At 42.1% G+C, this 13,313-nt stretch overlaps 2 protein-coding genes across 4 annotated transcripts in view; one reads left to right on the forward strand and one right to left on the reverse strand.

Annotated features, from left to right (window-relative positions):
* Positions 1 to 1,778, forward strand: part of LOC115465472 (protein unc-93 homolog A-like) — a 94,519-nt gene extending 92,741 nt beyond the window's left edge. For 2 of the 3 annotated variants that reach the window (XM_030195958.1, XM_030195959.1), the window contains one exon: positions 1,659 to 1,735. Coding sequence is in view for 1 of the 3 variants with exons in the window: in XM_030195960.1 (XP_030051820.1) it covers positions 1,659 to 1,696 (38 nt within the window). In the remaining 2 variants the exon portion in view is untranslated. Of the gene's footprint in view, positions 1 to 1,658 lie in introns of all 3 variants that reach the window. The other variant, XM_030195960.1, reaches the window with a different exon arrangement.
* An 8,062-nt stretch (positions 1,779 to 9,840) lies between these two features.
* Positions 9,841 to 13,313, reverse strand: part of LOC115464264 (FERM domain-containing protein 6-like) — a 63,093-nt gene continuing 59,620 nt past the window's right edge. The window contains exons 11-12 of the mRNA XM_030194663.1: positions 10,885 to 11,013; positions 9,841 to 9,845 (exon numbers count right to left, since the gene is read on the reverse strand). Coding sequence (XP_030050523.1) covers positions 9,841 to 9,845; positions 10,885 to 11,013 — 134 coding nt within the window. The remainder of the gene's footprint in view (positions 9,846 to 10,884; positions 11,014 to 13,313) is intronic.

The following is a 13,313-nucleotide window of genomic DNA, read 5'->3' on the forward strand; positions in this document are numbered from 1 at the left end:
AGAGACAAGGAAATAAGAAATAAAATATTCACTGCAATGTATGTATAGATGCATTGCAGAGTTGAGGCATTTAAGTAGAATCAATAGGGTAGGCCTTGCAAAAACAGATAGGTCTTTAAAGTTCGCTTGAAGTTTTGATGGCCGTGCGTCGTTTTCACACTCGTTGGTAATTCATTCCACATTTGCGCACTTAAGTAAGAAAAATTGATTTGTATCTGAGTCCAATGCAGCTTGGGTAGTGAAGGTTCAGATAAGTATGTGATGAACTGATTCTGTTATCATATATCCTGGGGTTTCACCGTAGATTATCTTGTGGACCAGAGATCAAATTTTGAAAGTAATGCGGTCCTTGATAGGGAGCCAGTGTAGTTTCAATCGAAGAGGTTTAGCTCTATCAAATCTTTTTTTGTTGAATATCAGTCTGGCAGCTGTGTTTTGGGCTGTCTGGAGTTTTTTCATAAGCTGTACTTTGCAACTCGCATATGTTCCATTGCAATAATCTGTGTGGCTCAATACATTGATTGTGTCAAGTTACGGAATATATCCCTCAGAAAGTAGGGTCTTAAAATCATTTATATGTATGCTATTTTGCTCTTCCAATGTAAACATACCCTTGTCAATATATTTTTATTAAAGGTGGGCAACGATTAAGAATTTTAATTGCGATTCTCATGTGATCAAAAATTTTAATCACATGATTCACACTTAATCATGACATGTATTTTGGGCACATACTTTTAATCAAAATGAATCATGGTGTTAAAATTTTTTAATTATATGATTAGTTGCACCTCTGGGCTGGATGACTTGGTTCTAGTAAATTCCCACTGCATGGAAATTTTTGAAACCAGCTGAATATAATGAAAAGTTTCATACACACACTTCCTTCCCACGGCACATTGCTGCCCCTCCCTTCCATACAGGTACCTACTTTTCTCCTCTCCTGCTGCATCCTTCCCCTATACATAGTGTCTCCCCTTCTGCTATTAAACCTGTTACCCCTGACACACAGACCTCCATTTCTCTCCCTGAACCCCAGCATACAGGTCTAGCATACAGGTCCAGCACCCCCCCCCCCCCCCATCCCGTGCTTATCTTAACATTTGTCTGGCTCTTCACAGGGTCTCTGGTAGCGATTCTCACATGATGCTTGCAACTGATGCCAATGCCTTCTCTCTGCTATGTAATGGCAAGGTGAAGTAGGATAGGCAGGGGAGAGAAAGCAATGCTGGACAACAGACAGGAGTTACAAATTTTGATCATCATTAAAAAATGTTATCATAGTTAAAATGTAAAAAACATTAATCGCATTAATAGTGCACTAAATACCCACCCCTAATTTTCATAGTTTGGATAAAAATATGCATGTTGTTGAACTCATGCACACCTTAGCTGCATTACAGGGCAACTTTCAGTTATCTTCTAAAAACTGTCCATATTAACTATAATGCACTATAATATTATTAAGCAAAAATGTTTATCTAGGATGAATCCACTTAGATATATTTCTGTTAATAAGTGTGAACATTCTTCTGTAATTGTCAGTTTTGCAGTACTTTGCTAGAACACCTGGAATTCACCAATGCTTATATCGAAGTTTCTTGGGTCAGTTGACATTTCCAGGGAAAAATGATCATATAGGTTCACTTTTAACTTAGATAATATGCACAGTTCTGATGGACTTGGCGAATCTTAACCTTGTCAGCAATCTTGGTCTAAATCAGAGTATCAACAGACTTTTCTTCAACTGCATCCTTGATCTCAATGTTCCTCCATGGGTCATCAATGAGGACCTCAACTGGCTCATCTACTGAAAGCTCCACTTCTGCAAAAATGAGAGAACGCAGAAAATTCATTTGGGTTGTTGTGTTCTCTGATCATTAATCAAAAATAGAATTTTATTTCAGCAATGTTATAGCCGCATTAAAGATTTTTAAAATTTACCAATGTATGTTTATTGAAACATGAAATCGCTTCATATTTAATAAAACTATCGCTTCAAAATTGTAGAAATCTCAGCCAGCCAACAATGGCAGCCTAGAATCATTAATTATTGCAAAGTGGCAGAAACTTAGAGCAATTAAATGATTGCTTTTGTGGTGAGCAGTCTCAATGTAAATTTGTCTTAAGCATGCAAACCATTTATTTATTGGGAATGCATTACAGTTGTTTCAGGACAAGGCCAATGTTAGCCTACTGTGATAAGTAAGAGGCTGTCTTACCCTGGGCAGGCCCCTAGATGGCGCTGTTCCCCTAAAAATGTCCAGGATGTCCAGGGTAGGCCACTAGAGGGCGCTAGGAGAATAGATGGAGGTCACTAGGACCGGGGAGAGTCCTGGGATAGCTACAGGTGCAGGCGGTTATGGGCTGGGTCCTGTTTAGCTATTAACCACTTTATACTCCACCTGAGTTGTGAAAGGAAGAGGAGGATAGCTGGTAGGGGAAGAAAGAGAATCCCCCGGGAAAGAACTGGCTAAACCCTATGGACTTGTGGTGGACTGTGTGCTCAAGGAAGAAAAACAGGCTGGGGTAAGAAGTCCCTAAAGCATTAGTGTTGGACTGTGTAGCCTCAGTACTTAGAGGAACTGTGTGTTCAAAGAAAGGACTGGGTGTCCAAGGAAGGAAGGACTGGGTGTCCAAAGAAGAAGTAGGGCTGTGTGTCCCAGTACTGAGAAGCAGGCTGCAAAGCCTGGGGTTAGAAGTCCCCAAAGTATTGAGGTTAGTGCTGAGCCCAGGAATCTGTGTGGGGAGGCTCAGTGAGAAGATATGTAAATGTATAAAGTATTTAGGCTAGAAGAACTGTGCCCAGGGGCTGGAATAAAGAATTGCCTGAATATGCTGTTGGTAAGACCTGTTTAATTTTGCCTCTGGAGAACCAGGTGACCCTGAGCGTTAAAGGATAACATGCTAATCTGCATATAATTTGCATACTGAGAACCAGCTCACCCTGAGTGAAAAAGGGGCCCAGGAGCTTGAGGTTGGATTGCTCAGGATGCTAAGAAAAGACGGTTTGGAATCCTGTTCAGAGGCCACAGGCCAGTGAGGCCTGCTGGAGAGTGGGAGCAGTAGCCTCATCTTCACAAGTTAGCCTATAAGTGCTAAGACAGTATTTAATCAACTGCCTCTGATCTTAAGTATCCATTGGAGCTAATTTATTCAGTAAGAAAATTCCCAGGACTCAGTGTATGTCTGAATATTGGCCAGGATCCGAATAAGAGCTGGCAGTCAGCACATGTCCGGATAGACTCAGACTTTCACTGCCAGTGCCCAGACATGGTTTGACATTTAGGGGCCCTTTTACTAAGGCGTGTAAAAAAATGACCTGCGATGGTGTAGGCACATGTTTTGGACATGCACAGGTCAATTTTTTAGTGTGCCTGCAAAAAAGGCCTTATGGGGGGGGGGGGGGGGGTGGCAAAAATGAATTTCAGCAAAATTAAAACCAGCATGTGTCCATTGTCAGCCTGAGTCCTTATCGCCACCCATTGACTTAGTGGTAAGTCTCACGTGTTAACCAGGCAATAATCAGTGCATGTACACTGTCGATTTTCACCAGGTAAGCACCACGCGGTAGAAAATTTCTACCACGTGTTTTGGACGCACATCAAAAAATGGAATTACCACCCAGCGCACGCAGTAGCCGGCCAGTAGTTTCAATTTGACACAGTTTGGATGTACATAGGCGACTATATGCCTTGGTAAAAGGACCCCTTAATATCCAGGTCTAAAATAGCCACTGATGGTCAACACTTTAAAAAATGCTGATTGTGCCAGCTGAATATTGGGGAATAATGTATACTTAACTCATATTCCCATACCCTTCTATGGTCACAAAAAAGGGATGTAAGTCTTGAATGTATGAGTTTCAAAAAAAGTCTTTAGTCACAACACTTTGTTCAAAAAAGGGCATCAATAAATTTTCTTGGTTCACTATCAGGCTTATTTTCGAAAGAGAAGGGCGCCCATCTTTCGACACAAATCGGGAGATGGGCGTCCTTCTCCCAGGGTTGCACAAATTGGCATAATCGAAAGCCAATTTTGGGCATCCTCAACTGCTTTCCGTTGCGGGGATGACCAAAGTTCACGGGGGCGTGTCGGAAGCATAGCGAAGGCGGGACTGGGGTGTGCTTAACACATGGGTGCCGGTAATGGAAAAAAGAAGGGCGTCCCTGACGAGCACTTGGCTGACTTTATTTGGTCCATTTTTTCTTGCAACTAAGCCACAAAAAGGTGCACAAACTGACCAGATGACCACCGGAGGGAATCAGGGATGACCTCCCCTTACTCCCCTATTGGTCACTAACCCCCTCCCACCCTAAAAAATACGTAAAAAATATTTTTTGCCAGCTTCTATGCCAACCTCAAATGTCATACTTAGCTCCCTACAGAAATAGGGTAGAGAGGGCCCAATGTCAAGAGATCAGTCACCACACACAAGGGTAAGATGCTCCAAAAAACTTTAATCAGGACCCAACATTATACTAAACAAATATTTATTAATATAATTCTTAAAGACAATTTAAAAATATTTTAAAAATATCAATTTAAAAACATCACAGATATAATGATAAAAACAAAACAGTACATAACGTATGTGTGTCTATATTCATTAAAGTTAATGAAAATTCTAGAAAATCTTTTAATATGCAGATCAATTTGAGAGAAACATAATATTAGAAAGTAATAAATGGGACATAAAGAAGTTATATAGAAAAATATATAAATAGATCTATTACAAATACTCCACCTCATCTGTATATACACTTAAAATTATAACCAATAGGATTTATTACACCGGGTTATAATTTTAAGTGGTTCAAACTATGGGTTTCCATCTAGTGACAAAAACATGGATGTCTCCCCTTTTCAGGTAAGCTCTTTAGAAAACTACAACCAAGTCAGCACTGTTGGCTCCAGCTTCTCATACCTCCTTATCACTTAACTTAAGCACTGCAGTAAGCTCTTGGGAAGAAAATGCCCTCGGTGTGCTTCTGTGAACAGAAGACAGAAGGAGACCTATAGCAGTAGTCAAACTGCAGAAATCTCCAGAGTTAAAAGATTAGGATACAATAGACTGAGACCAAGCTCTTTGTCCACCTGATCCTGATAGTTAGCATCCCAGTCAACAGGCTGGTATCTGACATTTAGATAATATAAGCGATTTGACAAACAACCGAAAGATATCCATAGGAAAACATATTTTAATAGCCCTGAGTTTCCTAAAGGTAAGATCATTTTTCTTCAACATGTTCCATCATTAATAGATTATCTAATTCTATCCCAAGAATTTTTGATTACAGGTCTAAACAAAACCTGTTCTCATCTACAGAAAAATGTGATAGATATCTTGTATCCTCCTTGGACACATTCCTGATGTTTCTTGGTGTAGAATGCTATGTTTAAGTGGTGACCGAGTTGATGACTATCCATGTAGCTTCTGCTGGTGTCAGATAGTGCTTCAAGTGCCCCTATTTCCTTCTTGTAACCTTGCCAAATAGTAAAGTTGCTAATGGAGTAAGAATACTTAAACTAATACAAAGTCAATAAGTTTAGTAAGTATAGTTTATGTTCTCATGTTTGATTCTCAATGAACTGTCAAAGACCCAGAATTAATCTATTTCTAAGGGTTAATCATTTATAGATGAAAATCCCCAATCAAGCTCTGTGGTGAAATATTTCCTAATTGACTTGAGCCCATTAATCAAAGACTAAGCCTGGGATGGATGGGTAGGAATCAAACACTAGTGGAAAGCTTTCAACTAGGCAAACTTACTTTTAATACACTAATAGAAATCTTTTAACTATGTGTAGCCAGAGTTTTATATTGTTTGTATAGGTGGTAGCCTCTGCACATAAACAGTATTTATGGTTTTGGGCCCAGGGCCTGAGGCTGGCATGCTTCGGGAGGCCAGAGACCATCAACGCCCACACTACTCTCTTCACTCGGTCAATAAGTCAGACCACTCCAATAGATGGGACACTATAACAGCATGTTGAGAATATGTGAATACTCTCAATATAACTTTCCTTCAAAGAGTGTATCACTTAGTATCAGGTAGATAGCAAAGAAAACTGGCACTTACAGACTTTAAGATTAGTAGTGTTGGGAGTCTCAGAGTTCTTGAGACTCTGAAGCAGGGTAGATGACATGCTGATCCTAGGTGGAGGTGGTATTCCCAGGAGGCTGGCTGCTGTAAGTGGCTCCTTTATTTCCCTCAGGATGTTCCATTACCTTAAGTGTAGGTATGGAAGGTCCTGGGTGTTCAGCTGGAATTACACAATAAGCCCAACTTTTTTCTTACTACTAAGCTTACTACTAAGCAGGTTCCCTGTTCCACTGGCCAAAGTACAGTGCAGAGTTTAAATGGCTTCTGATTGCTGTATCTGCCCTTAAACTTCTACTTACTGTTTTGATTAAAGTGACCAGATAACTGTATCACTAAAACTGTATAGACTTAGTTAGCTAGGGCTTTAGGATGAAGGGCACAGGGTTATATACTCCTGAGCAGTTCCCGCTAACATTAATCTCTTCTATTGCTTAGAACTGGAAACAGGGGACACTCCTACCTTTCTTTTCAGGGCTGGAAATGTCAAAAGTGCAATCTTCCTTCCCAGCGAGTGGTCACTGTAAGGTCCAATTTACACTGTCGTTGATAGGGTCCTTTGAAACTCTACTACTACTACTTATCATTTCTATAGCGCTACTGGACGTACGCAGCGCTTTACACTTGAACATGGAGATACAGTCCCTGCTTGCCAGAGCTTACAATCTAATTAGGACAGACAGACAGGACAGGTAAGGGATAAGGGTTAGGACAGACAGGACATATAAGGGATAAGAGAGATTGTTAAATAATTTCTGGTTTTTAAAAGAGAAAGAATGTAATCAGATGTATTATTTCTAACTAATATTGGACAATAAGTATGTTTTTCAATGAAATGATTTGACTATACACCGTATTGGCCTTAAAGAAGCCAACCAGATGATCAATGTGGAATAATGAATTAGACGAGTAATATCTGGGGATAATCAGGTTAATACCACGTTTTTTTCTGTTTACTGTTTAATTGATCTCCTTATCTTGTTTCACTCTCCCTATTTAGTGGTCTAAGGAAGAGAATAGAATTGCCTGACTGAAATAATTCCTACATATTACTTCCTCTGTAATTCCAGCAAGTTGTTTTATCGCTTGTAAAAATTTAAATGGTTATAAATAAAAAATTTTAAAAAAAAAAGGGATAAGAGACAGTTGAAATGAGGATGATAAGAGGAGGGTTCTGACTGGGCGAGTGGGGGTTAGGAGTTAAAAGCAGCATCAAAAAGGTGGGTTTTTAGCTTAGATTTGAAGATGGCCAGAGATGAGACTGCAGACACACCTACTACAGGATTTCCCAAGGTCTCTATATATGCAATTGCTTAATTACTTATTAAATGAACTAGCAGAAAGCTTTTAACTATTTTACTTTTCTAAGATATACTAATAGAAAACTTTTTTAAGTATGATATTGTAATCATTAATTTAACCCATAATTTCCCTGCAAGTAAATACTCACTCAGATTCCTTACAAGCAGTGGCAGATCCTGTCTCAGGACTCCTTCAGGAACCCATCAGTTATTATATATTTTTAGGGTTATTTAGACAAGATAGCATGCACAGTTATGAATCTGGAGAATCTTACCATGCCAGCATTCTTCGTCTAAAACAGAGGAATCAACAGACTTCCGTTCAACTGCCTCCATGATCTGAATAAATTCCCATGGATTATCATCAAAGACTTCTTCAGGCTCATCTACTGAAAGCTCTATTTCTGCAAAAATGAGAAAGAAGCTCACTTGTTTATGTTTCCTCCCAGTTATTTTGAGGGTTGAAAATTAAATTTTCTGTCTTTCAGAAAGCATTATGGGTAATAGTACACATACTTAAATCTTGGAACAGACCACATGCCATATCTACTAAGTTTTTGTTGAAGTTGGCTAGATTAGCATTAAAATATAATTATTTTATGTTTGGGAATCAAATTAATTTGCAAACATTTGGAGTGGCCATGGGTGCTACTTTTGCACCATCAGTAGGAAATTTGTACATGTCTGAGTTTGAAGAAGAACCAACTTGTTTACTAAAATTACTCTTGCCCTTCAAAGAAAAAAAAAGTCTACAGATGGCATAGAAATGTAAATGATACATTCCTTTTATGGACTGGTGGAGAAAGCAATTTGGTTAAGTTTGTGCAATGTTGTTCTTGCACTCAATTCACTGGTAAATATTCCCAATACAAGATTAATCTTTTAGAAGTGGAGGTTATACAAACTAAAAGAAGTTTCCATATGAAGGTTTCTATCAAATCCACTGACAGAAATACTGTCATCCAGCTTCCCTCAAGAATAATTAAGATTCAGGAGGATTTGTACATTTAAAACACAAACTAAACAGTTGATAATGAATTTGAAACAGAGGAAATATCCAGTTAGAATTTTGACAAGGGCAAATTTTGACAAGGGCATACAACAACCGTGAACTGTTACTGCAGTATTGAATCAAACAAGAAAACAGAAGAGGCATTGCATACTTGCATTGTTATGAAGTTGATATTCAGTGTTTTGCTGATCGCCACAGATATTCAGTGCTACTACTAATAATTTCTTTAGCACTACTAGGTGTATGCAATGCTGAACACATCTTATTCAGGTACTTTCTCAGGGGGCCCTGAGATGAGAGGGGGAGTGGGTGGGAGGGGTGGGGGTCCCCAGATGAGAGAGGGTGGGGGTCCTGGGGGAGGGGGAGGAGGAGGGGGTCAGGAGGGGGAGGAGGGGGGTGATGAGGAGGGGGAGGGGAAGGGGAGGAGGAAGGGAAGGAGTGGGGAGAGGGCCCTGGAACCACAGCAACTGCCACATATGAAGGGCTGGGGCACTTGCACACGTCCTCCTTGCACTCGGAGGCCACAGAGACAGAGGGAGGGAGGCACTGGGTGACAGAAATCAGAGAGGGGGGTCCTGAGACGGGGAGTCTTGAGACGAGAGAGAGGGGGAAGGGGGAGGGGGGAGGTCCTGAGATGAAAGAGGGGGAGGGGGGCCCTGAGATGAGAGTGGGAGGGGAGGGGTGGGAGGGGGTGAGGGTCCTCAGACAAGAGGGGGAGGGGAGGGGTGGGGGTCCTCAGACGACAGAGGGTGGGGTCCTGGGGGGAGGGGGAGGAGGAGGGGGTCTGGAGCGGGAGGAAGGGGTGATGAGAGGAAGAGGAGGCAGGTTGGGAGTGTGGGAGGATGAGGAGGGGGGTTGGAGGGGGAGGAAGAGGGGGTAGGGGGTAGGGTGAGGAGGAGGGGGAGGAAGAGTGGGGAGGGGGCCCTGGAACCACAGCAGCTGCCACGTACGAAGGGGCCCTGAGATGAGGGGGGTCCTGAGACAAGAGGGGGAAGGGGAGGGGGTGGGGGTCCTCAAATGAGAGAGGGTGGGGGTCCTGGGGGAGGGGAGGAGGAGGGGGTGATGAGGAGAGGTGATGAGGAAGGGGGAGGAGGGGGTCAGAGGAGGGGGTCGGAGGGGGGGAGGTTTAGGAGGGGAAGGGGGAGGGAGAGGGGGAGGGGGAAGGGGGGAGGATGAGTGGGGAGGGGGCCCTGAAACCTTGCTAGCGCCCGTTTCCTTTCTGTTGGAAACGGGCCTCTTTTACTAGTTGTTAATATTCTAACAGGATAAAGATTGAAACAAACCTGCAGAAATTCACCACAGCAATGAACAGCGTCATAACAGATCAAATAAAATACTTTTAGAGGCAACAGTTTTATCTCAGCCAAATAATAATTAATAAATAACAGAAAAAGATCAGTTCAGCGCTGCTACACAGAAGTTCTCAACCTGAGATCAGGCAAGGCAAACAATCAGAAAACTGACCAAGGTTTATGTCTCCATTATTTTGCATTAAACTAAAATTATCCAGTAAAAAATATATCTCTCAGCAGATGATGTTTCTTTCAGTCACAGAAGGTCACAGAATCAGTTTCACACCTCAAAATACAATATCAGAAAACCAGAAATTTCTTTTTAAAATATTTTCCCAAACTCAATCAAATCATTTACAAAGCAGCGGTACAGCTACCGCCACTTTGTTGCGTGTCAATCTGGCACTACCACCAGCTCACAGCGGGAGCTAGTGTACTACCGCCCCCTCCACACCATTTCTGAGGGGGGTGAATTCTGCGGGAGGGGGTGAGGAAAGGGAGGAGGAGAATATCCTGCACCTTTTGTGGGATGGAGGACAGAAAGGAGACAGGGAGACTTTGTGCTACAGTGTTTGGGGGAGGCAATACCCCTCCCCTCTATGGATGTGATGCAGTGTTTGTGCCCCTGCATACCTTGCACCCTGTGAGGCCAAAGGTCACACTGCCAGAGTGATAAGGCCTTTGGAACTCTCTGCAGGATTGCCAAGTATCTACATATGCAATTGCTTAGTAACTTTTTAAATAAATTAACAGAAAGCTTTAACTAGCTTATTGATTTTTGCACCTATGTTTACTAAGGTGCGCTATGGGCACGTTAGTGTTTTTTAATGCATGTAAATGGTTTACGCACGTTAAACGCTAACATGCCCATAGAAATGTATAGGCGCGTTAGCATTTAACGAGCCTTACATTTAAGGGCGCATTAGAAACGCTAACGCACCTTAGTAAACATACCCCTTGGTATTTAAATATACTAACAGAAAACTTTTAATTATGCTGTTGCTTAACTTTTTTAAAACGCTAAAATCATCAGTTTAACTCACACTCTCAGATTCCTTACCAGCAGTGGCAGATCTGTCTCGGGACTTCTTCAGGAACCCGTCAATTATCATATATGTTTAGTGTTATTTAAACAAGATAGCATGCACAGTTCTGATGAATTTGGAGAACCTTACCTTGCCAGCATTCTTTGTCTAAAACAGAGAAAATAACAGATTTCCTTTCAACTGCCTCCATGATCTGAATAAATTCCCATGGGTCATCAACAAGGACTTCTTCAGGCTCATCTACCGAAAGCTCTATTTCTGCAAAAAATGATAGAGTGCAGAACTGATTTGGGGTCATTATGCCCTCTGACAGTTAATCAGAAGTATACAAGACATTTTATTTAAGAAATTTTATAGCCACCTTATATACTCAGATTCAACATTTTTCCTCTCCCCCCCCCCTCCACCTTTCTAAATGACAGATGCTATCTATATGGATAGTGGCAATATTCAGCCATGCAGTTTAAGTCAATAAAGCCTTTTAGCTGTTTTGTGTTTATCAATATAGCTATACAAATAGCAGCCGAATATCACCAACTAGCTGTACATGGAATGCACACATGGAGGCATATTTTCAAAGCACTTAGACTTACAAAGTTGAGGGGTATAATCGAACAGGGCCAGCCATTTATATGGACGGCCATCTCCAAGGCTGGCCCCAGAAAGTGGCATACCTGACCATATTATCGAAACAAGATGGCCGGCCATCTTTTGTTTCAATAATACGGTCGGGGCCTGCCAAATCTCAACATTTGAGCCGGCGTTAGAGATGGCCAGCGTTAGAAATCGTTGCCATTGGTTTCCCGCCAATAATGGAAACTAATAACGGCCATCTCAGACCCAGCCAAATCCAAGGCATTTGGTCGTGGGAGGAGCCAGAATTTGTAGTGCACTGTTCCCCCCCACATGCCAGGACACCACCCGGGCACCCTAGGGGGCACTGCAGTGGACTTCAAAAATAGCTCCCAGGTGCATACAGTACCTCCCTTACCTTGTGTGCTGAGCCCCCCAAATCCCCCCCAAAACCCACTACCTCCAACTGTACAACACTGCCATAGCCCTTAGGGATGAAGGGGGGCACCTACATGTGGGTACAGTGGGTTTGGGGGGGGGGTTGGAGGGCTCACATTTACCACCACAAGTGTAACAGGTAGTGGGGGGGGATGGGCCTGGGTCCACCTGCCTGAAGTGCACTGCACCCACTAAAAACTGCTCCAGGGACCTGCATACTGCTGTCATGGAGCTGGGTATGACATTTGAGGCTGGCATAGAGGCTGGCAAAAAATGTTTTTAAATTTTTTGGGGGGTGGGTAGGAGGGGGTTGGTGACCACTGGGGGAGTAAAGGGAGGTGATTCCCTATTCCCTCTGGTGGTCATCTGGTCAGTTGGGGCACTTTTTTGAGACTTGGTTCTAAAAATAAACGGACCAAGTGAAGCCGGCCAAGTGCTCATCAGAGCCGGCCTTCTTTTTTCCATTATCGGCCGAAGCCGGCCATCTCGTAACCACGCCCCCGTCCCGCCTTCCGTACCTGCCGAAACGCCCCCTTTAACTTTGGCCGGTGCTGCGACGGAATGCAGTTAAAGCCGTCAAAATCTGCTTTCGATTATACCGATTAGGCCGGGTTCAGGAGTTGGCCGACCATCTCCCAATTTGTGTCGGAAGATGGCCAGCCTTCTCGTTCGAAAATAAGCAGGACAGTAACCTATGGAACTTTGTAAGTCTAAGTACTTTGAAAATGAGCCCAGTGGACTATGCACTATCTAGTTAGAGCTGGTGTGATTTGTACAAATTTTCAGCAGCACATTCCATATAGTGCTACTGAAAATAATGGCTGCTACTATCTACATATATGTGCTTTTGAATATCTGGCCCAATGATCTTCTACCTATATCAGGCTTTCTCTTTAGATAATAGGAGGAAGGAGACAAAAATGATTTGGAATAGTGCCAAAGACTTGTGAGAAGAGACTTAAAGACCTCAGTATTTAGACCCTAGAAGAAATGAGGGACGAGGGACATGATACAAATGTTTAAATAATTAAAATTTATTTATATGTAAAATAATCCTTTTCAGAGACAGGAAAGTGGTAGAACTTGAGGTCATGAGCTGAGGTTGCAAGGTGAAAGACTTAGGAGCAATAATAGGAAATACGTTTTCTCAGAAAGGGTGGTGGATGCTTGGAAAGCCCTCCTGCAGGAGGTTGTGAAGAGAAAAATAGTGATGAAATTCAAGAATGTGTGGGATAAACACAGAGAATCACTATATAGAAAAAGGATGAAATCTTAAAGCAAAAATTTAAATGAGCTGATAACTTGAGGTAGCTTTGATGTCAACTTCAGAGGTTGAGAAATAAGACCAATGCTGGGCAGACTTCTACAGTCTGGGTCCCATAAATGGCAAAAGCAAATCAGGAACAAGGTTGGAGTTGACTTTGATGGCAATTCTAGTAGTTGGGAAGTAGGACATGTGTTGGATAGACTTCTATGGTCTGTGGCCCAAACTTGGAAGGTAGAGATAGAGATTTAGGGGCTCATTTTCAAAACAAAAAAGTCCAAAA

This window comes from Microcaecilia unicolor, chromosome 3, assembly GCF_901765095.1.
Source record: "Microcaecilia unicolor chromosome 3, aMicUni1.1, whole genome shotgun sequence".
NCBI classification, from domain to species: Eukaryota; Metazoa; Chordata; class Amphibia; order Gymnophiona; family Siphonopidae; genus Microcaecilia; species Microcaecilia unicolor.